A 25,609-nucleotide genomic window follows, 5' to 3' on the forward strand; every position below is an offset into this window, starting at 1 on the left:
ATTTTTGTCCTGTGGCTGAATTCGTGCACATCAGTGACACTTCCTTCCTTGGGGCATGGACGAACATTTTGGTACCTCTGGTTATGCAAAAACATCCTAGGTCTCAAGACAACGTGGGTGGGTATTTAATTGATTCAATTTACATATGATTATGCAAAACAGCTAAGCAACTATTTGTCAAGTTGAGAAGGAAAGACACCTTGAATATCACCTTGTGTTTTCAAATGGCTTCCTCCTCGATACGGAGTAACCAGAAAGAGCGAGGGGAGTGTCGGAGCTCATTAGCCCTCCTCCTGGATGGATGGCCCCCCACACCCCACGTCTCCACGGAGACAGCTCCAGCTGTGGGGTCACAGACAGATAGGACCTGAGTGTCCAGCATGTCTCTCTTTCATAATTCTGTGCCTCTTTGAGACAAGAGGTGGTTTTATTTTTTTTATTTATTTTAAACGTGAGTTATTGTCTTCCTGCCTGGCAGGAAAGCGCCTGGAAAAAGGATTCTGCGTATTAGTTGTGATGAAAAGGAAGCAAGTGCTCAGAGTGTCCAAGGGGCAAAGCACCCCCTGTCCCCTCCCCTCTCCAGTGTAACCTGACAACAATGATTACTGTAGGTGTTTCAGGCGCCCCTTTGCAAGATGTTTATTTTGAAAACCATTTCAAAGACTTCCTGCTTGATTAAGAACATTCACTGAAAGCCGGAACCACAGGAAATTGTGGAATTGGCCAAATCATTTTAACTTTAGGAAAAGGATAAGGTGGTCAAGTTCATGATGAACTTGATTCAAAAATCGAGGCAACTGCAATGAGCTTGTGATGGCTGGGATCAATACCAGCATGCTGAGGAAGGCAGGTATTGACAGAGAATGACCTCGGCAGGACAAGAACGCTACCAAGGCGCTGTGACTTATCACGGAGACGGGGCTGCTTTAAGAGCGCCTCTGGTTTCTTTATTGCATATCGATTTAGCCAAGGTGATTAAATTCTAATTGCTAAGGACAAATCACAAAAACATTAGCCAGAGCAAAAAAAAAAAAATCAAGTGAGAGGGTGGAGACCTTTCGATAATTGTGCCCATTGGTATTCCTGACAGTTTTCTAAAGATGGTCCAGGATCAAAAAATAATTGGGAGGTTCAGTGAAGGCCATGAATTAGACACTGTTAGAAATACAAATGCAATAATTATACTCTTCTTGCATACCTCACTATCCAAAGTAATGTGTAAAACTCCTATTGATAACATTTAAACTTTAAGCGCTTCCACCTGGAATTAATAATTGGATTTTTAAAGTACCTTTAATCCTTTTCACAATATCAGACAATATGGAATTCCTCCCCCCTCAACATTTTATTATGAGAAATTTCAAACATATAGAAAAGTTGGAAGAATTATATAGTAAACATCCTTATACCTCCCATTTGCCATCTACAATTAATATTTTGCTATATTTGCTTTATCACATGCCTAGCTATCCTTATATCCATCCATCTATCCAACCATCCATCCATCCATCTATCCATCCATCCATCCACTCATCCATCCATCCATCAATCCATCCTATTTTTTCTGCATTTCGAAGGATGCTGCAGACATCAGTACAACAAAGAATCTGTGTTTTACACCAGAGCCCAGGTAACTCTTTTTCAAAGCTTGTGTGCAGCTGTGATCACATCTCACCCTCCTGTCACCTTTCATCTAGAAAACCAGGCTCATCTGACCCACATTTCAGGCTTGTTGGAACAAATAAATAAAATAATAATTGCAATGTTCCTACCATAAAGGGGTCCAATAGATGGAGCTCACACAGCTGTGCTTACGAAGCAGGAATGATTGTTTTCTTTGGACCGAATGAAATGAGGCATCTGAGGTTGGCATTGGTTGCATCCAGGTGGATTCATGAGCATGATCCGCAACACCAGTGATGCTTACCCACGCTTAGTTTCCTTCCTTCGACAGGAGTGAAGACCCCCTCACCCTGGGCCACTGGCACGACCTGCACGTGTCTCGCACAGCAAAGAATGGGATCTTACAAGTGGATAAGCAGAAGGTGGTGGAAGCAATGGCAGAGGTAAGCAGGGCACACGAGGAACTGGGTTACTGGTTTCTTCCCGTCCTGGCGAGAAGAGCAGCGGTGTAGTGGTTAAGTACATGGACCCCGGCGCCAGGCTGCCTCACTTAACACCCAAGCTCCCCACTGGGCAAGTTAGCGTTTCTATTCCTGAGCTGTGAATGGGGTAATAATGGGGGAGGTCTCTTACGGTTGTTGCGAGGATTAAGTGAGCTAATACAAGTCTGGCATTTACAATATTGCCTGTCACCCCCACCCCTACCACCAATCCCTGCCTTTGTTCGAGTCAGTGTCTAATGTGGTAGGTCAGGACACGGACTTGGAGGGCAGGCCATCGGTGTGGGGGGTCACACATCTGACAAGAACACGGCTCTGACGCCAGGCTCCTGGGTTGCAGATCTAGCTCCATTACTTATCAGTAGTGTCAACTCAGATAGGTCATTTGACCAAGTTTGTGTTTTCTCATCTATAAAATGGGGATAATGGTGATGATAATGGGCCTAGTTCACAGAGTTGTGCAAATTAGAATAGCTATATATATAAAACACAACGGTACCCGGCATCCGGTTAACACTACACAGCTTGACTTATTATTAGTTAATTGAGTACTCTCGTGACCTCAGAGCACAGAATTTCTTTCTTTTTTTTTTTTTTAAAGATTTATTTATTTATTTATTTGAGACAGAGAGAATGAGAGAGAGAGCACATGAGAGGGGGGAGGGTCAGAGGGAGAAGCAGGCTCCCCGCCGAGCAGGGAGCCCGATGCGGGACTCGATCCAGGGACTCCAGGATCATGACCTGAGCCGAAGGCAGTCGCTTAACCAACTGAGCCACCCAGGCGCCCTGTATATCTCCAAATTTAAAGAGGACATTAAAGAATGTCGGTATTCTGATAAGAAAATGGATTGGTAGAAAAAAGAAAAGGAAGAAAAGGAGACTTTTGGTGAGGAAAGAGGTATTGGGTTGAAGAAGAAAAAAGGAAGAACACACATATGTCCGGAGGCCAGCATAAGGGATGGCAGTGGTAGGAGGTCCTGTCAGAACCAAGGACCTCCTCAGGATTAGAAGAATCCCAAACTGGGTTCTGCTTCAAGAGGTGAGCACCCTTCAAACTTAGAAAATGTTCTATACGTATTTGTGGAAAGAAGGAAGGAAGGAGAGAGGGAAGGAAGGAAAACAGGGAAGGAGTCGGGGAGGGAGAGAGGGAGGAAGAAAGAAAGGGAGGGAGGGAGATGGATTTTAAAGGGAGAACAGGAATCACTTCTGGTATGAGCCAGAAAATTCTAACAGCTGAATTTAGTCCAAGATAGAAGTAGAAATTCACAACTATAGACTTGACTGTATGTTGATTTAATATAAATTCAAAAAAGCCTTGTATCTCTGTAGGCCTTAGTTACAAACATTTGTACAAAAGGAACAAAAGTTCAGAATGGGGATATTTGTAGATAGTAGGATTAAGGCCTTTGATTATAAGTAAGGAACTTTTCAGGTCATGGTATTTACCATTGGAATTCTACAGCGAAGAGACAACACAAAGGTAAAAACCATACCTCAGAATTTCTATTGCTACCATATCAGAGAATGAGAATTAAACGAGTATGGTAGAACCAGTGCTTCCCTATTGGCTTTTGGAACAGACGGAAGCTGGAGTGCAGCTCCCACCTGGAAAGCAATATAAACATGTGGGTAAAGGTGTAGCTATTCTGGGTACATGTGAGGTGGTTTTTTGTTTGTTTATTTTGAGGTAGCTCTGAGACAGGAGTGGAAGGCCCCATGCTTGATCTCAGTGAGTTGAGCCTTAATCACATCTTCCTCCAGGGGTTTCTGCTCCCCAGCTAGCTGCCCATACCACGTTCAAAGGCATGGCTGACCCTTTTGGTTATAGAGCAATGATATTAAGAATAGTGGTCTTAGAGCTTAGAGATGGGTGGGGTTAGCGAACACTTCTGGGGGTTAACCCAGGACGTCAGCTCCTAAGTGTCCACACTAAAGCCAAACTGAACTTTGGGTTGCTCAGCTGAGAAATACCAACAGCCCAGGGTTGAGTCTAAGCCAGACTTAAAGAAGGGATGTGCTTCTGAGGGCTCCAGAAAACCCTAACCAGTGGCTTTGCTCAGATTTTCCATCCACTTCCAGCTAAATAGAAGTGGCAGATCTAGACACGAAGCCTCATTTTGGTGGGGTCTATTCGCTTTTCTCTTGCGGTTCCCCGTGGGTGGGGCAGCTGTGGGCCTGCCTCTGGTCAACAGGAGGTAGGTGGGGGAGGATTCTGATGAGCAACCAAAAGGAAGCAGAGCTCACCCCAGGAGGCCGGGTCCCGTTCCCTGGATACAACTATAACTCAAAGGTTTTTCAAAACAGCCTATTTCTCTGAAATCCCTGTGACCCTGCAGCCTTCCTTCTTTCCTCTTATTAGCCGATTTGAACTTTTGGGTAAGGGCTAAGACGTGACCGTGATGGGTGCCTGTGGGGGTGTGGTGACAGCCGCTGCCTGGGGCAGTATTCCAGGCAGCCCTAGAATTCCTGAAAGCCCTTTCGCTTCTTTGATGAGCACCGCCCCCCCCCCCACCCCTGGCCAGTTAAATAAGGACTCTGGAAGCTGCCCAAAGGTTATTGACAGAAGGCGGTGCTGTCTATATTCCAGTTGAGGCCTCCCTGCCGTTACCTGGCTGGACCTGGACACTGTGAGCATCCCCTGAGATGGTGCACCTTCCCCTCTGCCCTCCCTGTCTCCCCTTCCCTACTCTGACCTGAGCCACATCCATTCTCCTCCCTCTGGCCTGTGATCTGCCTAAAACACAGATAGGACTATTTTCTCTCTGCGTAAAGCTCACTGCTTTTTGGGTACAGGGTAAATTTCTATGCGTGCAGGATCTGGTCCCTCCTTGCCTCTGCCCTATGCCTACTATTTCCCCTCAAGCCCTGACTTTGGCCAGTTTCTACAATTCTGACTCTTCCTCGACCACCTCCCCAACTCTCTGGGTCTAGGGTAGGATATGGGACACCTCCCGCCCATGTGCATCCAGAGTCCCCTGAACAGTCCTTGCTGAGCTAATCCCACCTGCCCGTGTAAGCCTCTGGAGGCCAGGAACCAGGTCTTCCTTATTTCCTGTTGTTTGTGCAGCATTTAGTGCCTGGGACACAGTAGTGCCCAATAATATTGGTTAAATTAATGACTAAATGCTGCTACTATCTATATTTCTTTTTACCATGAATAAGAGGAGACCTGACTTACATTACCTAAAGAGTATTCATCACAGAGATCTCAAATTTCAATGTATCTCTAATTGTTAGAACATTTTAACTTTTTGCTTACAGCTCACATCTGAAGGAGTTTAAACCTTAAATATTACACACAGCTTAATGCCTAGCCCACGCATGAGAGTTTAGGCTGTTGAAATAACCAGTAAGAGGGAAACCTCTGGGAGTTAACATGGGAAGTTTTCTCAGAATTCGGAAAATAGAAGAATTTCTCTACCCTTTGTAGTTGTTAAGGAATGCCTCCCACCCACCACGCCTTCCTTTTCTCTTGGCCTAAAGAGGTTCTATCTTTACCACTGCCTAATATAACAATAGCTGGTCAGACAGGAATGCTGCTTATGCATCCAACTGTGGGCAAAGTGCTAAGTAAGCAGGATCTCAGCCTCCAAGAGAGGCTAGACTGTGCCAACGTCAATCACAAACAGCTCCAAAATAGCAGCAGCTACAATAAGGGCTTATTTCTCACTTACGTGTCCATCCGTGGTCAGGTGCAGCTTTTTAAAAAAATATATATATTGTTTATTTATTTGGGGGGTGGGCAGAGGGAAAGAAATCTCAAGCAGACTTCCTGCTGAGTGTGGAGCCCGACGCAGGACTTGATCGCATCACCCTGGGATCATGACCTGAGCCAAAACCAAGAGTCAGATGCTTAACCGACTGAGCCATCCAGGCGCCCCTGGTCAGGTGCAGCTTGAATCTGACACCCAGGCTGAGAGTCCACCATGAGCCCCCCTTTCTGGCTCTGAAAGCTTCTGTGCAGAAATGATTCATTTCTCTTCTGCCCGTGTTTTATTGACTGAAGCCAGTTACCTGGCCCCACTCAAGATCAATAGATTGGAGCTGATCTTCCTGCAGGGAGAGGGGTGCTTCTGGAGAAGTGCTGAATACTGGTGGGCAGTCATGCAGTCTACCACATGCACTATGACACCCTTCTGCGGTAGATATTAGGGTTCCCATTTTGTAGATGGTAAAACAGAGTCTCAGAGAGGTTACTACACTTACAGACATTCAAACAGGGGGTAAGTGGCAATGCAAACCAATGTGGAAGTCCCCCCAGCCTTTTGGGGTGGATCCCCAGGGTACCAGGTCTACCAGTTGGTAGTCTTGACTATCTTTTCTGAAGCTATACCGTGTTTCGTGTCTACTCTTTTGGCAGGGAGGCTTCACGCAGATTAAGTGCAACACGGACATTTTTATTGGTGGAGTCCCGAATTATGATGAGGTGAAGAAGAACTCGGGCATCCTGAAGCCGTTTAGTGGGAGCATCCAGAAGGTACCAGCTTTATTTGTGCATGTTTGTTGTGTGACCTTGTCTACAGATGATGGAATCGAGAACTATGATCGGTATAATCCCATGCCTCCAAAAAAGAAGCTTGGAGAAAGTTTTAAGGTTTTCTTTCTTAAGGCTAGCAACAGAGCTTTCCAACCCTACTTTCTTATAACTTCTACCCCAGGGCCTCTGTCCAGCAGACATTCCATGAATGCAACTCAATGAAGATGAATCTACAGCCAATCCACCAAAGGATCCAGGCGGTGCTGAGGGAGGGAACAGGCATCAGGTGGCTGCAATGCTTCTACCAAAGGGAAGGAGGCGAATGGAGTCTCCTAGCAACTCTTGGCTCTGTGCTTCTCTTTGGGGTTACTATGCAGTTGGCTCAAGTCAAGAGCCAACCCCCATCCCCACTTCCACCCCCATTGCCACTTGTTTTTTTTGTTTTTTTTGGTTTTTTTTTAAAGATTTTATTTATTTATTTGAGAGAGAGAATGAGACAGAGAGAGAGAGGATCAGAGGGAGAAGCAGACTCCCCGCCGAGCAGGGAGCCCGATGCGGGACTCGATCCTGGGACTCCAGGATCATGACCTGAGCTGAAGGCAGTCGCTTAACCAACTGAGCCACCCAGGCGCCCCAAGTTAGCAGTTGTTGTTCATCAATCACGTAACCAAGCTCTTACTTGATGATGTAAGGTGCTCTTACAAGAGCATAGATGAAGAAGTCCTTCTGTAGAAGGTTCAGAAAAAAATCCTTCAGCTAGTTAAAGATACAGGGCACTGACCGCACTCCTATTTGTCTGTTATTCCTTCTCTTGGGGCTGCCCATGACCTCTCTGGTTATGATAACATGTTTTGTCTGTAACAGACAGGCAGGCTGACTCACCAAACCAGATTCCCAGGACTGCCAAGCCCTGGGAGAAAAAGGATTTGAAGAAAAGCATATTCGATTCCTGGATATTAGCTTCCTCCTGTTTTCCTTTAGCAACCGATGGTGGGCGGTGGGCCACTGATCCTTTCTAGCCTTGGCATGAAGCATGAGGGAGCGTAAAATGAAGGAGGCCAGTGAAAGGTGGTCCTATCGTGATTTACACATCCGGGCACTCGGAAGGGCCCCATGGGGCCCTGTCCTTCTTCTCTTGTATCCCGGTATGGGTCCCACGAAAGGGATCCAGGCAATACTTGCTGACCCTGATGTGTTTCCCTGTGTTGCTGAACAGCGATGTCAGTGACACCTCAGCTCAGCCCATGGTCCCCCATCAGCGCGGTTAGCCTTGTTTAATCGTGTGTTAGAAGTTCTCACTTAGAAAGCAAGCTGAGATGCTAAGTGGCCTCACTCTCTGTCCCCACCCTTGTCAGGCTTTGCCCCTCCCCCTTTCACACAGCACACATAACCCTTTCCTCCTCACCTCCTGGGAAGGCCACCCTCCCCTCCCAGGGGCTGAGTCATTGGCTGTGCCATGTCCTGTGGTGGAGGGTAGCATTTTGGCTTGTCTCAAATACGTATGACTCAGTTTCACACTCTTTCACTTGGAGTATGAAAAGGGGACAAGTAAAGAAGGATTCTGGCTACTTTCTCGCAGTTTGTAAGATTCAAAACTGGGGGAAAAAAGTGTTCTCCCAACTCTCCCGACACCCTCCAAGGACTAGGCAAGCTTGTGGAACCATGCATTAGTGGCAGGAAAGACCACAGCTAACCTCTTAGAAGCCCCTGCAGGGTAGAGGTCTTTCTGAGAGGTGTTCTGTCCCCAGGTTCTGCAAAGCCTGCATGACACTGAAACACCCACACAGCTCAAAATAAACACACTCTCCAAGTCAAGGGCTGAAAACATTGGCTCCATTTACCTGGGGCTGGAAAGCCCAGTAACCTCTCCCTATAATTCATCATTTTTGCTAGAGCCCCACTGCAGGGAAAGGGGGGTGAAGGCAAAGGAGCTCTCTTGCCGGTGAATTTGCATGGCAGTACTAAGAAGGTGATCTGAGTTTTTTTCTTTTTTTTCTTTTTTAATGGTGGGGAAGGGGATGTGGAGAGGAAGGGAATTCAAGAGTGTCAGGGAGGGAGGGTAGAGGAGTGGGTGGGACAATTGGGGAATCCCAGCTGATGGAGCTGTAGACTCCCTGGAGACCACTGGCCAGAGGAACACAGCAATACAGGGAGAAGCTTCTCCCAGCCCCACCGCCACCAGGAGCCATCAGTCCCCCTTTGATTCCTGCCTGTTTTGTATTCTTTCCTCCTTGGTTTTACAGCAGCACCTTTCAACCTTGGCTGCATCTTAGAATCACTTGGAAAGCTTTTAAAAGTGACTGCTGACTGGATCCCACCGTCAGAGATGCTGATCCAATTGCCCTGCGTGGGACCCGGGCATCAGTACATTTCTTAAAGTTCCCCAGGAGATTCTAACAGGCAGCCAGGTTGAGAACCCTCATTTCGTATTTATTGGGACTTCTTTATGACCTCCTGGAATCTTCCAGAGCCAGGGGATGCTTTCCTCTCTGCAGATTCTCCCAAGGGCCACGGGTAGTCACTCGGTTCCTGCATCGCTTTTACAAGGCGATAAAAACCGGAACTGGACCCTTGCTCTTTTATGCAAGCTCCCTCAGCACGCGTCGTGCAGGTGCGGGTGCCGAGGGAGGCTTTAGCAGACTGCAAAGATGTGTTCCGAGCGCCTGAACGTCTTGACGCTCTGCCCCCCGCAGATCATCCTGAACGACCGCACCATCCACATGAAGCACGACTTCACGCGGGGCGTGAACGTGGAGAACGCAGCCCACCCCTGCGTGGCGGGGCCCTGCGCGCACGGGGGCAGCTGCCGGCCCAGGAAGGAGGGCTACGAGTGCGACTGCCCCCTGGGCTTCGAGGGGCTGCACTGCCAGAAAGGTAGGCGCTGTGCGGGGGGGGGGGTATCTCCGGGAGCACAGGGGACAGACTCCTCCGGGAGGGGCTGGGAACCCCAGGTCAGCCATGTGCGTTGTTTGGGGCAATGAGTTCAGGAGCGTATTAGATGGCATGTCACATGGTTAATCATTCTATTAAAGAAGAATTACAGCGCCGAAGTACCTCCGTAACAGTGGGGCGTCTTCCCTGAGAATCCCCTGATGGTCTAGCAGCCGAAAGGTTAAATCATAGTGTAGGGGGGTTTCCGCGCGACCCCTGCCTCTGAGCCATGCCCAGAGCCTATCCTGATAGGTGGGTGCCTGGGCTTTATAGCTGATAACTATGTTGACCCGTACCTGCGAAGGCAGTAAGGAGAAATCTGAGAAATCTTGCCCAATACAGAAAAATATAAATTCTACTAAAGTATAAGTAACCTTCTGAAAGTGTTATTTTTCATGCTGTTTCCTCTGTGCCTGGGTTTCCTCATCAGTAAAATGCGAATAATGATGCAATAGCGTCTGGCACAGAGGGTGGTAGCCTAGATTAAATGAGGCGATGCATATTCCTGAGGAGAAGGCCTATTAAGTACTCAGCCAGTACTCACCGTTATTGTTGCTGGTGAGAAGAAGAAAATCCACTACACCTGCTGTGAGCTACTCAGCTTCCAGCCTGTCCTTGTCTGAAAGCTAGAGCAGGTCACAGGCCTTGAGTCCCTACTGGATGGAACTTTCCACACCTGCCCTAGGGAGGCAGAGGCCACGGACCTGGTGTCTGGAAGAGGCCTCCCAGGATATGGTCATCATGTTGGGCCATTGGCTCTTGTTTCAAGTATCAGTATGGCTTCACCAGCCTGGGAACTAAAAAAAGGCATCAGGCCAAACTAAAAAAAAAAAAAGGCATCAGGTCAAAGGAAATAAGGCAGTGAGCCTAAGTGAAGGGATGTGTTCTCTCTCTTTCCCGTCTGTTTCCAGGTTCCCGAACTTTATCAGAATGAGGGCTTAGGAGAAGATGGTCAGTTACAGGTAGATGCTGCGGGGTATGGAATAGTAGGAGAAGTTGTTTTGCAGCAGTCTTGGGAAGTATGAATGCTAATTTGCTGGTTGGAAGCCTGCGTAGTATTCTGTTTCAATGAATTTTGAAAACTGCATGGCAAATTATAAGAAATATGTTTATTAACATAGCTCACCCTAGGGATGAACCTCCGAAGAAGAGTGATGGATCCATTTCTGAAAGATCCTGATTATAATTCTAACAAGCAAATTGTTGTTTGGCTAATAGCGTGTACTTGCAGAGATTTAGTTCAAGAGTAGCCCATTCATTCGGAAAATTGAGTTTGGATTTTACACATTAGTGTTTGAGTTTCCTGGGTCTCCAACTTTACCACAGGCAATTCAGGTTTGCTCCTGCCTCAAAAGCTCACCTTAATGGTCAATATATAAAGCCCAAGGCTTAAATGAACGTTTAGCTTTGAGAATTAGAGGAGGAAGGACAGGATAATTTGTGATCTTGTTAACCCTCGTTTTCTGCTTCAGAACATTAGCCGTAACAGATATAAAGTGCTCACATTTATAGCTCTATAACTGTGCGTTCAGGTTCAGTGAGAAGCAAGTCTCAGCAGCTTGAAGAGTCAGAGCTCCAGGGAGGGCCTGGGCCTCCTGGCAAGATCCAAGGGAATGGACAGCGGCGGGGGGATCTGGGGGGCGTTTAGGCCTCTTTTTCTGGAACATGCTAGGCTCAAGCCCAGAGTAAAACCCAGGCCAACTATCAGCTCCCCTTGTGTTGTATCAGTATTTCCTTATGCTTTGAAATAAAGATAGTGCTTCTGCCCTAAAGGCAGTTGTTACCCCTCTAGGAAGGCTTCCGTAGGGGGGGCGTGGCCCGTAGCAAGTCATTTCTTCTCCTGTTTATGGCTTGATGGCATTAATGGGAGACTGGGCGCAAGTTAGGGCCATTAAGGACAATTTTTTCCAGGCCCCAACAGGCACGCGGTGGCATGCAGTTGTCACACGGACTGCTGTAATATCGGGGTGAGCATCTAGTCCCGAGTGAGGATTGGAAAGAGAAGGGAGAGAGGTGGGCAGCTACATTATTCCACAGAAACACAGAAGAACATTCTAAAACTTTGGTTAGATTCTTGGTGGGAGAGACCAAGAATGTTCAGAAGCCATCCTTGGTTGTCAGGATGAATCCTGATAGGTAGACAGGAGACAGTCTTGTCTCATCCAGCAAGGTGATGCGTAGCTTCCTATATTTAAAAGTTTGGATTTTTTTTTCTCCCTGATAACCAGATCATCTTTCAAAAGCAAGAACCTATTCTTAGTGTCCCCTCCGGAAGCTAAAGCGGTCCTTTTACATTGAGCAGCCCACACTGCTGAAGTCACCAGCTCCAGGCCTCATTCAATCCATACCACCTTCTCCACCAGCAGTTTAGCTTTGGGGGTCCCTGGTGAGTCTGGTTTTCTCTAACCTGGTCAGGGAGTTTGTGGCACGCAGGTGATTTCCACTAGGGCCCTCGTTGGGAGATTGGCACCTCTTCTCGCCTCTTGGTGGCACAGGAGGGTTGGAACCAGAAACTCTGGCCTATCCTGGAATGGTCTAGACACCCAGACCATCACAGTGGTTTAAGGACCTCCCCTTTTGTCCCTGCAAGGCTGAGCCCGGACAGAAGTGGGCATCGAGCTCGCACTGAGCTCCTCACTGCTCCCGGGGCACTGGGGGCTCCCTATTGCGGTAGCAGCTATGGAGAACCGAACCTCCCCGCCCCAACCTGGGGAACCCACCAGGCCAGGAGAAGCCAGTTCTCCTAAGTCTAACTGCAGATGCCTACGGAAATCATAAGGCCTGACTTCGGTGGTCCCCTGACCTCCCGTTTAGGGGCTCTCACTCTTAGGTGCCTTCTGCTACCTTAAATCTAGGCACCCTATGGAGCACCCCAATACTGAGACCCCCTTCTCCTCTCCCCAGAGGGGTGTTACCAGGGCGTTTCCCTCCTCGGAAAAGGTACGCCCCATCCCTAGAAATTTCTTTTCGCTTTCGCTCTACTCTCATCCAAATTTACCCATCTTGCATCCGGTCCCTCAGAGTTCTTGTATCTAAGTAAGTTACTAGTAAGTTAAAGCAGAATTTCACGAAGCTCATGTACAAAAGTAGGTTCTAAGAAATACTAATGGCTGGTTTGAGCACACATGCAAAGACAGACAACATACGTTCACAGACACAAAATGGGTGTGGGGGTCTGTGGTCAGGTAAGCTTGGGTAATCCTGAGTAACCCCAGTTTAAACAGCTCTCTCTTCTGGGGGACTTCTTGGCGCCTTGGCTATGATCTGAGTGTCCCAAGACGAGGATAGAGGATGCAGCTGTCTCCCAGGGCTTCTCCCAGCCAATAGCGCGCAGGCCATTTGGGAAAGAACTCTGAGCCCTGGTCCTCCCTTCCCTTCCCTGCATTACTGACAAGTTTGGACTCGGAGCGTGCAGGACCCGTCAGGCCGCTAGATGGGGGTGTTTCTCTGTGGAGGAGAGCTGCTCCGCGCTTAAAACCGACAGCGAGCCGGCCTTGGGCACACGGTTCTCAGTCCTGCAGAATCCGGTCTTGCCTCATCATCGACACCTTGCACACCTTCCACAAACACAACATTTTGAACATTTTCTATAGTATTTAGTCAATTCACAGCACCTTGGGAGATCTGATTTAGATGATGTTACTTTTTCTGGTCCCAGCGTGTGAAAAAACAGCTTCAGTAAACGTAGGCCGTAATTTAAGAAAACTCAGTATATAAAAACACAAATGAATACAGCATATTCCTTATGCAGACTACAGGGACTGTTTCTTCCTTAGCATGTTGTATCATTCAACAGTGGAATAATGTGGGTGTGTTCAGCCTGGATGTTGATCTTGAGAGAGTTGAAGGCTGGTCCTGGAAAGGTATTTGGTGGTTGTTACTCCGGCTACCGAGGCAGCATCATGGAACCAAGAATCCTGGACCAAGTAGAACTGTCCAACAAGGGAGGGTACTACCCTATGGATGAAGGAGCTGCTTGGGCCCGGTGGCCATCCAGCAGGATGCTGTTGGGAAAGTCAGGTTACAGCCCCCCCGCCCAGGTCCTTCCTTCTCTGGGGTCCTTTGACTCTAAGAACGAGCCAGCGCTCCATCAGCTCCTTATAGTCTGTTGGGAATTTCAAGTCCCTCAGGTGGAAAATTTGCTTTCCCTGGCTTGGAGGCTGCTATTCACTGGGGTATTTTTTTGTGTCGGCAGATTGGCACAGTCTTTTAGGTATAAATGTGAAGACGTGACAAAAACACTTTTTGATTAGTGCCTTTGCCGCAGAAGAAAAGATGATGTAGAAAAAATTGGGTTAGGATAAAATATCATCACGTTTACAATATTTAAATAAACTACAAAGGGCCGGAAAGGGCTAGATGGTCACTTCCAGTTCTAATGTTCTAGTACAGAGTTCATATTTATCCATAGATACTGCCTGCAGTTTGTATATTTTCACCATTTTATATTCAGTCGGGTCCTTTCTGGAGCCTTCCCCCGCCCTTTGTTAATCGCAGAATGAGCAGGGCTCTGGAATCTTGCAGAGGGCCGGTGGGGTGGGAATTGGGGGGATATTTTTCCACTACAGAGAAAAAAGAGGCAGCTGGCTGGCTTATCATTCCTCTTTCACACATAGCCTAGAGGCAAGAAAAGTAATAATCATTGACAAGGTAAGTAACTGTTCAGCAAAGCACTGTTTCTCCAGATTTAGAATAAATGGGGATTGTTAGTTCAAGGTCAGGGGAGCCTCAGAAGTGTCAGACAACGGACACATCCCTTCTCTGTCCGCCCCCACCCCACCCCCACTATGCAGTGGAGACTTAGGGAGGGGAGTTGGTGCTAAGTGTGCTGAGAGAGATTCCAGCCATCCCTGTGGGATTCCTATTCCCATTCCCCTGAGAGGACCGGCTGGGCCCTCTCAGGGCTTTATGGGGGAAACAAGGCTGGTTTCCGGTGACCTGTGGAATTCCGACTTCCCCTCTTCTGTTCCATGCTGGCGGCTGGCAGAGTGCGAGAACCACTGCCTCAATAGTAAGTACAGGACGTTCCAGGTGACACTGCGAAAGCGCTCTGGGCTCCTGCCAGGGAGGGCACCCCGTGCAGGCCAAGCGCTTGCAGAGGGGAACGGGGTAAGTGGTGGGGGACTCGGCCACTCTACCGGGGAGGAGGCGGGAATCCTCCCTCTAGAGCCACCAGCCCTGAGATGGCGCTCGCCTCCCACCTGGAGCTCGGGAAGCGCCTGAGCCCGGCTTGGCAGGCAGCTGGGCCCGGCTCACACAGACCCCGCAGAGGCTCTCTGTGTGCCTCGCTGACGTGTGACAAGCACATCCTACCATTTCAAGGAGTCCAGGGGAACAGGCCCACGCCCATGGCCAGTAACAGCAGGGCCTGCGCCTCTCACCCTGGGGGTGAGCCAAACCCAGTGGGGGAGCCTTGGCTATGTTTAGCTCTGGGAACCGCCACTCTGACAGCTTGGATATCCTCTCCTTTTCCCTCCTGGGCACTCCTATCCTGAAGTTAGGGGCCTGCATCCCACCTACAAGCCCCCTTTTCCCTCTTCTTCTCTCCCCCTCTCATTTCGACTTCTACTCCTCTGGCTCCTTCCCTCCCTGCCTTGCTTCCCCACCCCCGCTCCTTCCCCCACCTGAAGGCTGCCCAGGCACCTGGCTCTCCCTTCCTTACTTGGCAGCTTCTTTTCTCCTTTCCCCTCTCTCTCCTTCCTCCCATTCATTCTTCTCCTCAGCTCCTGCTATTTTGCATCTCACTCTTTTTACCTCTCTCTACTTCCCTTCCTTTTCCTCCCCTCTTCCTCTTACCCTCTTTAACCAGAAGGGAGAGAGGCTGGTGGGGTGGCCAGAATTGGAAGCTACAGTCATGCTCCCCTACCTGATCTGCGGGGAGGGAACCTGCCAAGACCCCCAGCGGATGCCTGAAACCACAGACAGTACGGAGTCCTATATATTCCATGTTTCTTCCTGGACGTGCTTACCTACGATCAGTCTAAATTGGGCACAGTAAGAGATTAACAACAATAACTGATGATGAAATAGAACACTTGTAACAACATATGGAATCTAAGTTATGTCACTGGGGTCTCTCTCTCTCAAAATATCTTACTGGACCGTCCTCACCCTTCTGGTGATGTTGTGAGATGGAATGCCTGTTCGGTGGGATGAACAGTGACACAGGCATGGTGACTTTCTGTTGACTTTCTGACGATAGGAGGATCATCTGCCTCTGGACCACGGCTGACCACAAGTAACTGAAAGCGTGGCTAGCAAGCCCACGAATAGGTGGGGGCTGCTGCACTGGATAGAGCCTTTCTTGGTTCCAGTAGGCCCCCCTGGGATGGCAGCCCCCTGATCGGAGCTGAGACGTGTCAGCACTAAAGCAATTTCTTCAGAGTTACCTCCGAAATTATTAAAGTTCCATTTCTCTTTCTTTGCTTTCTATCCCCCACCCTGCCACCAGCACCATCATTCTAGAATTTTCCTTCCTCTTCAGGTTGACTACATCTTAACAGACTAAGGCAAAGCTTTAAGCTAAAGGCACCCAGTTCTTAGGCTAGATGAGTTTGGGAGCTTTTCAAGGGACAAAAGTGGTTGAGAGAAATCCCTTCCTTCCTTCTTCCCTCCCTCCCTCCCTCCCTCCTTCCTTTCCTCCTTACCTCCTTCCTTCCTTTTTTTAATTTTTTTTTTTTTTGAAAACATTGTGGGAACCTGCTGTGGGTGACCTGCCAACAGAGGAAGTTATCCTTGGGACTCAATGTCACTGGGTTTGGGGGTTTGCTGTTACCTCTCTCTCTCCTTCCCTCTCTGTCTCTCTCTTTCTCTTTTCATAATTAGAAGTTAAGTTTAAACTCTCCTACTGTTCATAGTATCAGATAATTATACATTTTCTCCCCTGGGTGTAGAGTCAGCTCAGTGTCTTCTTTGCCTCAACCACATAATTTTGTGAAACTCTAACTGGTTTTATAAGCTGATTTATTCTCTCTCGTTTTGCACATTTCTTTGAAAATGAGATTCATTCTATCTTAATTTCCTTCAACGGTCACTTCTATGTCTTTCTAAAGAGGAGAAAGATGTTGCTGTGTGAAAAGGGTGATTCCTTAGGAAAACAAGGGGATGAGACATTAGGAAGAAGGAAATACACTTCTAAGATACTGGAAAGTCAAACATGGGCTGAGGGCCAGAATTAAGGAGAGCCCTTCTGGTTTATGGTCTTATGCTCTCTTTGCTGTGTGATCTTGGGCAAATCCTTGATGGTTCCTGTGCATTGTCTTCCTCTTCTGTAAAATGGGAATAACCAGCCCTCCTCCATACTCCCTGCTACTCCATGAGAATATGGTGAAGATCCTGTAAAACATGACGCTGGAAGGTGATTAGTAAAAAAAAACGAGCCAAAGCCTTATCCCGCCTACTTCACCAATCTCTTGAGGTCATGGCTGAAGAAGTAGGAGTCCTGGGGCAGATTGGCTTCAGATCATGAAATCCTGGTGGGCTTTGTTTGGGGATTGTTTTCTCTGCCTCCCTTGGAGAATATCTAGGGTTATCCCCAGCTGTTCCCCACATGGCCCACGACCTGCTCTTTGGCTTCCAAGAATAATTGGGCACAGTTCAAGTTTCAACATACTGCAAAGACTTCTCAGGAGTGCTGAGGCCAATAACAGTGACAGCCAGCCCCAGGGAGGCGACCACAGGGAGACACCAACCCCAGGCCATGACAGGCAGCTCCCAACCTGGCCAAGTGTGTGTGCAGACAAGAGGAAGGGGCTGACAAGTTGTTAAATGTCCCATTTCCAGGAACTGGCTTCCTTTGTATTTTCCTGCCCTGGGGTTGAGGGCTGGGGTCAAGAGAGCCGAATACCATGTAACCTCCATTTTCTGTTCTATCTCAGCCATCACAGAAGCCATCGAGATCCCGCAGTTTATGGGCCGCAGTTATCTGATCTACGACAACCCAGATATCCTCAAGAGGTAATAAATTACAGTGGGCACCTTCCCTATCTCTATGGGGGTCGATTCCTCAAAGTCTTTCCCAGGACTTTTCTTTATCTTACTTGCCAGAAGATAATTCCCAAAGAAGGCCATTGAGACATGGCCTTTTGGTGGGTGGGCGGGGGGTGGGGTGGGGAGGGCCACAAAATAGACATAGAAACTAGAACAAAACAAACAGACAAAAATATTCAACTTGAAAAGTGCTGCCTTTCAGACAACGCTGTTACAAACAACCCAAACCATTTCTGGTCAGAGGGCCTGGAGAGACGAGCATGCCCAGCCCTGGGATTTCCAATATCGGGGCTTTGAGAAGCAGTGAGAACTTGACACACCCCAAGCCGGGGTTCTAAGTGTGGTTGCCCAGGCCGGGCAGTTAGCTCCACACTGTCCTGTGGCCACAGGAGCCAGCAGCGGAAGTGCCCCCGTGGCCACCAGACAGTCTTGGAGTCCACGTGCTACCTTGTGTCTTCCTCAGCAAAGCTCCACGGTCCTCTTCAGGCTCTGGCCAGTTCGGTGAGGGGCTTCTCAGCTCTCCTCATGTGGATACAAGAGCCTGGTCCAAGGAGATACCCAAGTCCTAGCCATGGCTTTTCATGCCAGTGACAGAAGCTCCAGCCCTGCTCTGGAGTCCAAGCTCCTGGTTCGGAATTGTATGCTCACAAGGGAAAGACTGGTCCTAGGCAGAGTCCTCACCCTAGCCAAGCTCATATGGGGTGCTTTCAGTTTGCCCTTCTCTCTTTCTTCTTCCTCCTCTAGTTCTTTGTAGTTTACAGGGTGCCATCCCCCACCCTGCCACCAGCACCATCATTCTAGAATTTTCCTTCCTCTTCAGGTTGACTACATCTTAACAGACTAAGGCAAAGCTTTAAGCTAAAGGCACCCAGTTCTTAGGCTAGATGAGTTTGGGAGCTTTTCAAGGGACAAAAGTGGTTGAGACAAATCCCGGGGCATTGGATGTACCTGGTAACTCTGAACGCACACCAGACGGGCATCACTTCATTTCTTTAATCTCATGTTGTATTTATCTAGGTTGTCTTGGCATGGGGCCCAGAGAGAGCTTCTTCCTTCTTTAGCCCTTTCTCCCCTAAGATGCAAGGGCATTCAGTCCCCAGAAAACAAGGCCTTGTGAAAGGGGCCCAAGTCTTCACCCCCCTGGGGCTTAGTACAAGGCACCAGGTGGTTTGGGGGAGTAGAGGGGTTTGGTGAGAATAGGAGGTGCAGGTCCCCAAACCAAAACAATTGTGTACATGTGGGTACATGCACGTACATATGCATGTGCGTGAAGCTGCAAGTAAAAGTCAGGATCAGGGTCTGTTTCCATTGGATGCCTTTGGCTGCAAGTAACAGGAAACTCAGCTCAAATGTCTTCAACATGAAGGGCATTTATTAGATCATGTAACAAGCAGTGCAGACTTAGACTGGTTCCTGGATTGATTAATTCAGAGATTCAACTCTATCATCAAAGACCTAAGTCTCTTCCATCTTTCTGCCTTGTTATCCTCAGGATATTCTCCAGGGGCACTCCCTCCATGGTTATAAGACAGCTGTCCATAAGACACTCGTAAAATGGCTATACATCAGGGCAATATCCAGTGGAAGTAAAAATTTTTTTCATGCAACACTTTTTTAAAAGAAAAGAGTCTTTCCTAGAATCCTTCTGATAAATTTCCTTTATGTCATCGAACAATATGGTCACGTGTCCACCCCTAAACCAATCACTGCAAGAGAAATGGAACCATTATGATTGGCTTACACTAATCAATGTATCCAAAGCAAGTGAGGGAAGGAAGGAACCCGGAGTAAAAGATGGAAAAAAGCAGGTCTCTAGGGAGTGGGCCAGGGCTGGATTCTCTGCACCGGGCCTGGTGGCAAAGTCACCATTATGGACCCTGCTTCTCCCTGCTTCACTCTGAGGCCCTGCATGGGGAAGGTAAACTTGATTTCTTCCTGTCTAGGTCAGGCTCTGGGAAGCCTAGACAAGATACCCCTCCACTGTTCGCTATAGATAGTCCCCATGTTATGACGGGTTGACTTAATGATTTTTCAGCTTTACAATGGTGCCAAAGGAATGTGCATTCCATAGAAACCATACTTTGAATTTTGAACTGTGATCTCCTCCCAGGCTAGTGATGTGTGATAGGATCCTCTCTGATGGGGCTGGGCAGTGGCCGCTGCTCCCAAGCAGCCACCCCATCATGAGCATGAACAACCGATGTGCTTACAACCATTCTCTTCCCGTACAACTGTTCTGGTTTTCACTGTCCGTATGGTGTTCAGTAAGTTACCTGAGACAGTCAGCCCTTTACTAGAAAATAGGCTTTGTTTTAGATGATTCTGCTCTAGTGTAGGCTAGTGGAAGTGTTCAGAGCACATTTAAGTTAGGCTGGGCTAAGCTGCGAAGTTCAGTAGCTGAGGTTTATTAAATGCATTTTTGACTTAGGATATTTTCAGTTTATGATGGGTTTATCTGAGTGTAAGCCCACGGTAAGTTGAGGAGGGTCTGTACTGAATACACTCCACAGCTCCTGAGCAAGTAGGCGACACAGAGGGATGGTACAAGGGATAGGGAAATAGAAAAGGAGACTTTCCCAATAGTGCCATATTAGGAGCAATACTGAATTATGTTTACTCTTGTCTCACTTCCTATTTAAAGACCTCATGCTTGCCCTTCTCCTTATATCAGATGAAACCCTGGTCACCTTAGTGAGACTAGATTTCTGAACTAGTCTATTCCCAGGAATTGGTAAGAACCCGTAAGCCTGTGATCCTATCCCCAGCCATGGCTGTAGGGGCAGGAACTGACCCGTCTGAGCACCCCTCCGTTCCTCTCAGCTTCCTGCTCCTCTCCACCCTGCCTCCACCCCAGCAGCCTCAAGACCATGATCCCATTGAGCCACCTTCCTTGTCTGACTGACACTCTGCCCCCTGTCCGGTCGCCCCTCCTCTGCCCTCAAGGACAGTCACTGCCAGAGCGAGATATCCGTAGCCGTGATCATAGCCCAGAGAGCTGCCAACTTGAACCTCTTGGCAATTATGAAGCTCACTTTCTGTTGGGGAATGGGGAACACTATTCCAAGGCCCCCTGAGGGTGGGACAGGAAGGAGGGAAGACAGGTGTATATTGAGGGTACAGCCTCGATGCTGGCATTGGCCAGAGTCTGGCTAATCTGTGACTCATCAAGTGCCCTCTCGTGGAATTTCACCACATGTGGGGAGGGGAACACTGCTGCAAAATGAGCAATCCAGAATTTTAGGCCCATCATGTAGCTTGTGGTGGTGATGCCATTTTTCATTTCCTGGTAGTGCGTGTCAGAAATGCCAGACTACCCTTACACCTGGCTCCTCGGGGCTGGCAGACAAAAGTGGGACTATTCAGAATGGACGTTGGTGGACACTGGTTGATCTGTTGCAATTATTTGTGTATTTTCCCCAGGGTATCAGGATCAAGATCAAATGCATTCATGAGGTTTAAGACAACTGCCAAAGATGGTCTGTTGATGTGGAGGGGAGACAGCCCCATGAGACCCAACAGTGACTTCATTTCCTTGGGCCTTCGAGATGGAGCCCTGGTGTTCAGGTAACCGCTCTCCAGTTGTCTTCAGCATCACCTTGTGATTTGTCTCAGACAGTGCCAATCATGCCAAACAGAGTGATGCCAAATAAGCCAGCACCCAGTCTGCTGGAATGGACTGTTGCCTGAAGGACCAGGCTTATTTGAGGCTCCTGGTGTTTCTTTCCAGCATCCACCTTCTAGAGCATCAGTTGGCAAATTTTGGCCTGAGGGCCAAATCCAGCCCATCACCCATTTTTGTAAATGAAGTTTTGTTGGAATTCTGCCATACTCATTCACTTATATATTATCTGATTACTTTCATGCTACGGTGTCACACTTGAGTAGTTTCAATAGGGACTCTATGGCAAAGCCTAAATTATTTATCATCTAGCCCTTTACAGAACATTTTTTGACCCCTGTTCTAAAATGTTGCTGCCGTATGCTCCCCACTTGCAAACTAGGATGTAGTAGAAAGAGGACTTTGATAGTGCTGAGCATGGATATGAGTACTCAGCTCCAACTAGCTCAGACAGATGAGACCAACTAAAGTCGAGAGACCTGCCTGTAAATTCTGACTCTGCTCCCTATTAGCTGTGCGGCCTTGGGAAGGAGATTGCCTGCCTTCCAGTCTCCCCCTGCAAAGCCAGATTCACGCGTCAGTAGATCAACCCAACATTTGGATTTTTGCAAATGCTTCTTGGGTGATACTGATAAGGCAGTCCTGGAAGTACTTACCTCTTTTGAGTCACTTGAGACTGTTCTCAGATTTGTCACATGTAGCTGTGAAGTAGCTAAAGGATGACCTAGACCATTCCTCCCCACCACAGTGGGTGGGAGCTGGGTTTGCCCAGGGCCGGCACTGGCTTGTGTGACATGCGGAAGCTTCAGTAGAGACTGTGGTGGTACATCCTTATTTGAGGTTAGAAATACTTGTCCAGACCCATGATTCTCAAAACGTGGTCTGGACCGGTAGCATCAGTTGTCATGGGAAACTTGTTAGAAATGCAAATTCTCAGGCCCTACCCTTGGCCTCCTGAACCAGAATAACTCTAGGGGTGGGACCCAGCAGTCTGTTTTAGCTGTTTCTCCAGGTGATTCTGTGTCCGCTAAGGTTTGAAACCCCTGCCTGGTCTCTGGATGGTCTATCTGCTCTGTGGGGGGAGGAATTTCTCTGGCTTTTCCTGCTTTAATTCCCCCTCTGGTGACTAGCACAAAGTCACTAAGTGATATGGACTCGGTTGGACTCAAAACAAAGATGATTGACCTGTGGAGAAGATGAAGGTTTAATTCTGGGGCTTCTGTGGATCGTGCACGGGGATTACTGACAGCCCGAGTAGAATAATGTTAAGTCCTTTCAGTTTGAATAAAAGGCATTTTGAGAGGAAATGTCACTTGTCCAACATCACACTTTTTCCTAAACAGCAGAGTGTGCTGAGGGATGCCATCCTGTGATTGTCGGGGACTTGGGAGAGAGTGTGTGGTTGATAGCTCCAGGCCGGCCGGTGGGAGCACGGTCTCGGCTCCCTTTCCCCCCTTGGCCCTGAGGTCAAACACAGAGCTCTTCACACCCCAGTTTCAGGCTGGCTGCCGCGAAGCCATTTTCTTGTGGTTTTCCTGTGGTTAACCTCACCAAGGCCTCAAGTACTTGATTGTGCCCAGAAAAGGGAACTGAAACAGTAGCTCAGCCGTGGGTGGGAGGCCCAGCTTCCCCCCTAAACCGCTGGCCCCGGACAGGGGAAGTGTGCTCAGGGCTGCCCCACAGCTCCCCTCCGGCTCTGGCCAGCCCCCGTTTCCCTCACCCCCGGGACACCCTTCTGACGGCTCCCCTGCATCCCTGCATTTTTCTTCTATTGCCAGTTCTCCCTCGGATTCTGAAAATAAGGCCCGATGTGTTTCTTTTAGCCTGGAGTGGTGGCTATGTTCTGCGTGAAGGATGCCCCGCTTGGCCCCCCACAGAGGTGGACGTCTGCGCCCGCCCGTCCCTGGGCCTGGAGCTGCAACGTCACTGCCTCGGCCTCCCTTCCTTCCTCTGGGCAGTCACTTCGCACATCCATTCACCCAGCACAGATATAGGAAGTGCCGCGGGAGGCTGGGCATGGAAAGGAATTAGAGTGCAGGCCAGTGGTTTGAAAATGTCATTGTACAGAGTCAGCGGGGTGGGGGGAGCTGGTCTCAGAGGTGGATTCCTGGGACCACCACCCAGAGATTCTGATGGCCCAGGGCCTTGTGGGGGCCAGAATCCGATTGGAAACGATCAGGAACTGCGCCCTAAGAAGCAGGGTCTGAAATGGTCAACCTCCTGGGCTTCAGAGTCAGACATGTGGCCGCGTGACCTTGGGCAAGTTACCCTGCCTCTGTAGAAGCGAGAAGCAAACAGTCGTGAGGACTGAAGACTGAATGCGTTAATTCATGTGAAGGGCTTAGTGCAGGGTCTGGCCTATCTAGCTGTTAGTGGTACTGATTATTAAAATTGTTATCTTGGAGCAAATGTTTTCTGGGTTTCTATGTACAAGATTAAGTAGAAGAAAGGGAATCAAAGTGTTTGGCTAAGAGTATAGTTTTTGGTGGTTTTGTTTCATTATGTTTTATGATTGTGTATGGGGCATAAAGCCCAGTGAACAGGTTTGTGAAAACCACCTGACTGACAGGCTTTCCCACTCTTTCCATGTGACCTTGATAACATTTTCATGCAACAGAGAAAAGGAAGAGATCTGACATTAGTAAAACGCCCTGTGTGGCAGTTCAAAGGGGGTACGACTAAGTAGGGGGCAGTCACGGCATGGAAGCAGCCACGTAGTTTCCAAAAGGCCTCACCTGGTGGCTCTTCCTGGTGGCCCACCTTGGTGCTCAGCCTCATGGCTTCCCGGGCACAGCAAATTGAGCAGGTAAATTTGGATCAGAATAACCAAGTCCCGCTAACCAGATTCACAAGGCCTTGATAGAGAAGCCAGACATGCATTCGTCTGTTCATTGATTCATTCATTCATATGTTTCTACTTTTTCTTTTTAAACTGAGGTATAACTTCCATGAAGTGCACAAATGTCAAGTGCTTGATGACTTTGAAAAATTTTTAAACACGTAGACACCTGTGTAACCACCACCCAGAACAAGATAGAGAACATTTCCCACACCCCAGAGAGCTCCCCCATGCCCTCTCCCAAAGCAGCTAACCACTATTCTTGGTCTTTTATTATTGTAAAAAACAGCAACAACAGAGGGTGACAGGGTATCTGGGGAAGCAGGAGGTTAGTTGGAGGGTGGGATAGAGCGGGTGCATGTGTGGGAGAGTCAGGCCATGGAGAGGCCAACCGAGCGGCCTCCCCAACCACCACCTCACAATGAGGCTGGAGTCCTGGCTGCCGGGTTCACTGTTGACTCCCTTGAGCACGTTCTGGCTCTTTGCATGAATAGGAGCGTTATCAGGTTGGAGAACAGGAGAAGAAAGCCCGTCTTTTGTCCAAACACAGCTGAAAGGTTTCCATTCACTGGATTACAATCACGTTCCAGTCTAGCGTCCCTGAGATTATCTCCAAGTCACCTTGATTCTGAGATCTGGGTGTTCCTGACCTTTTTCGTTACATATTTACAGCCTGTTGGTTCACTCTCACACATGACTACTCTTCCAGGAGAGGCTTGATGAGTTTAACTCTTGGTAGCAACTTTCTGTTTACTACTGGTTCCTCCAGATATATTGTCAACCTCGGATATGAGCTGCATTAAGGACTGCGTGTATTGGGGATGGTGGGGTGATTTGTTTGGATCTTACTATGTGCCATGCTCTTTTATGTAATATTCCCTACAGTCCTTTAGGGAAGGTATTAATTCCCCCATTTCACAGAGGAGGAAACAGTCTCAGAGAGATCGGGCAAATGGCCAAGATCACAGAGCTAGTCATTGGCAAGCCTGGGAATCAAGGCAGGCTAGTCCAATCCAAGTGCCCACACCCTTTCTGTTACCCCTCACTGCCTTTCATTAAAGCCACACCTGGTGATTCAGCTCAGTTTCTGCCAATCAGCTCTCAGCCCTGCTTCATCATCATTCATTCCTTCAAAAAGTCATTTGGCCACTAAATAATGAAATCTGAAAATCCCACCTGCAGGCTGCTTCTTACAAGGAGACACTGGGGGTGGGAAAATGCATTAGGAAACCGTAAACTTTTCAGGATCAGAGTGACAGCTATGTCTCCTAGCTCATCAGGTCACCCAAGTTGTGTGCTTGGTTCAGTGTCAGTGGGCTGGAGGACTCCTCGGAGCCTCCCTGATTACAGAAATGACCCATCGTGCGTTCCCTGGGGAAAGCCAAGTGCTTTCTCTTCTTGCTCTTTTCTCAGAGCGAGTGCATGCAAGAGCTCAGTTACTAATCCAGGTTTCCTTTCAACATTCCTATTTCTTGGCCAGTGAAGTCACAGAGAGACATGTCCTCTTATAAACTGAGGAGAGGTGCCCTGGTGGAACACATTTTCTTTGAAAAGCGTGATTACATTAGGCTTTATTGCATTATCAAGGGGAGGTCTAGGCAGTTGGCCCAGTGCCCAGCCTGGAGTAGTCA

At 48.3% G+C, this 25,609-nt stretch overlaps 1 protein-coding gene across 3 annotated transcripts in view; it reads left to right on the forward strand.

The window, feature by feature from the left end:
• LOC118006408 (pikachurin-like) overlaps positions 1-25,609 on the forward strand; it is a 175,168-nt gene that overhangs the window by 143,786 nt on the left and 5,773 nt on the right. The window contains exons 16-21 of one of the 3 annotated variants that reach the window (XM_034999056.1): positions 1,955-2,066; positions 6,484-6,600; positions 9,294-9,474; positions 14,519-14,542; positions 17,409-17,487; positions 20,941-21,084. In XM_034999056.1, coding sequence (XP_034854947.1) covers positions 1,955-2,066; positions 6,484-6,600; positions 9,294-9,474; positions 14,519-14,542; positions 17,409-17,487; positions 20,941-21,084 — 657 coding nt within the window. The other 2 variants (XM_034999057.1, XM_034999058.1) reach the window with 2 other exon arrangements.

Source organism: Mirounga leonina, unplaced genomic scaffold, assembly GCF_011800145.1.
Source record: "Mirounga leonina isolate KUSES-001 unplaced genomic scaffold, KU_Mleo_1.0 Mir_96, whole genome shotgun sequence".
Lineage (NCBI taxonomy): Eukaryota > Metazoa > Chordata > Mammalia > Carnivora > Phocidae > Mirounga > Mirounga leonina.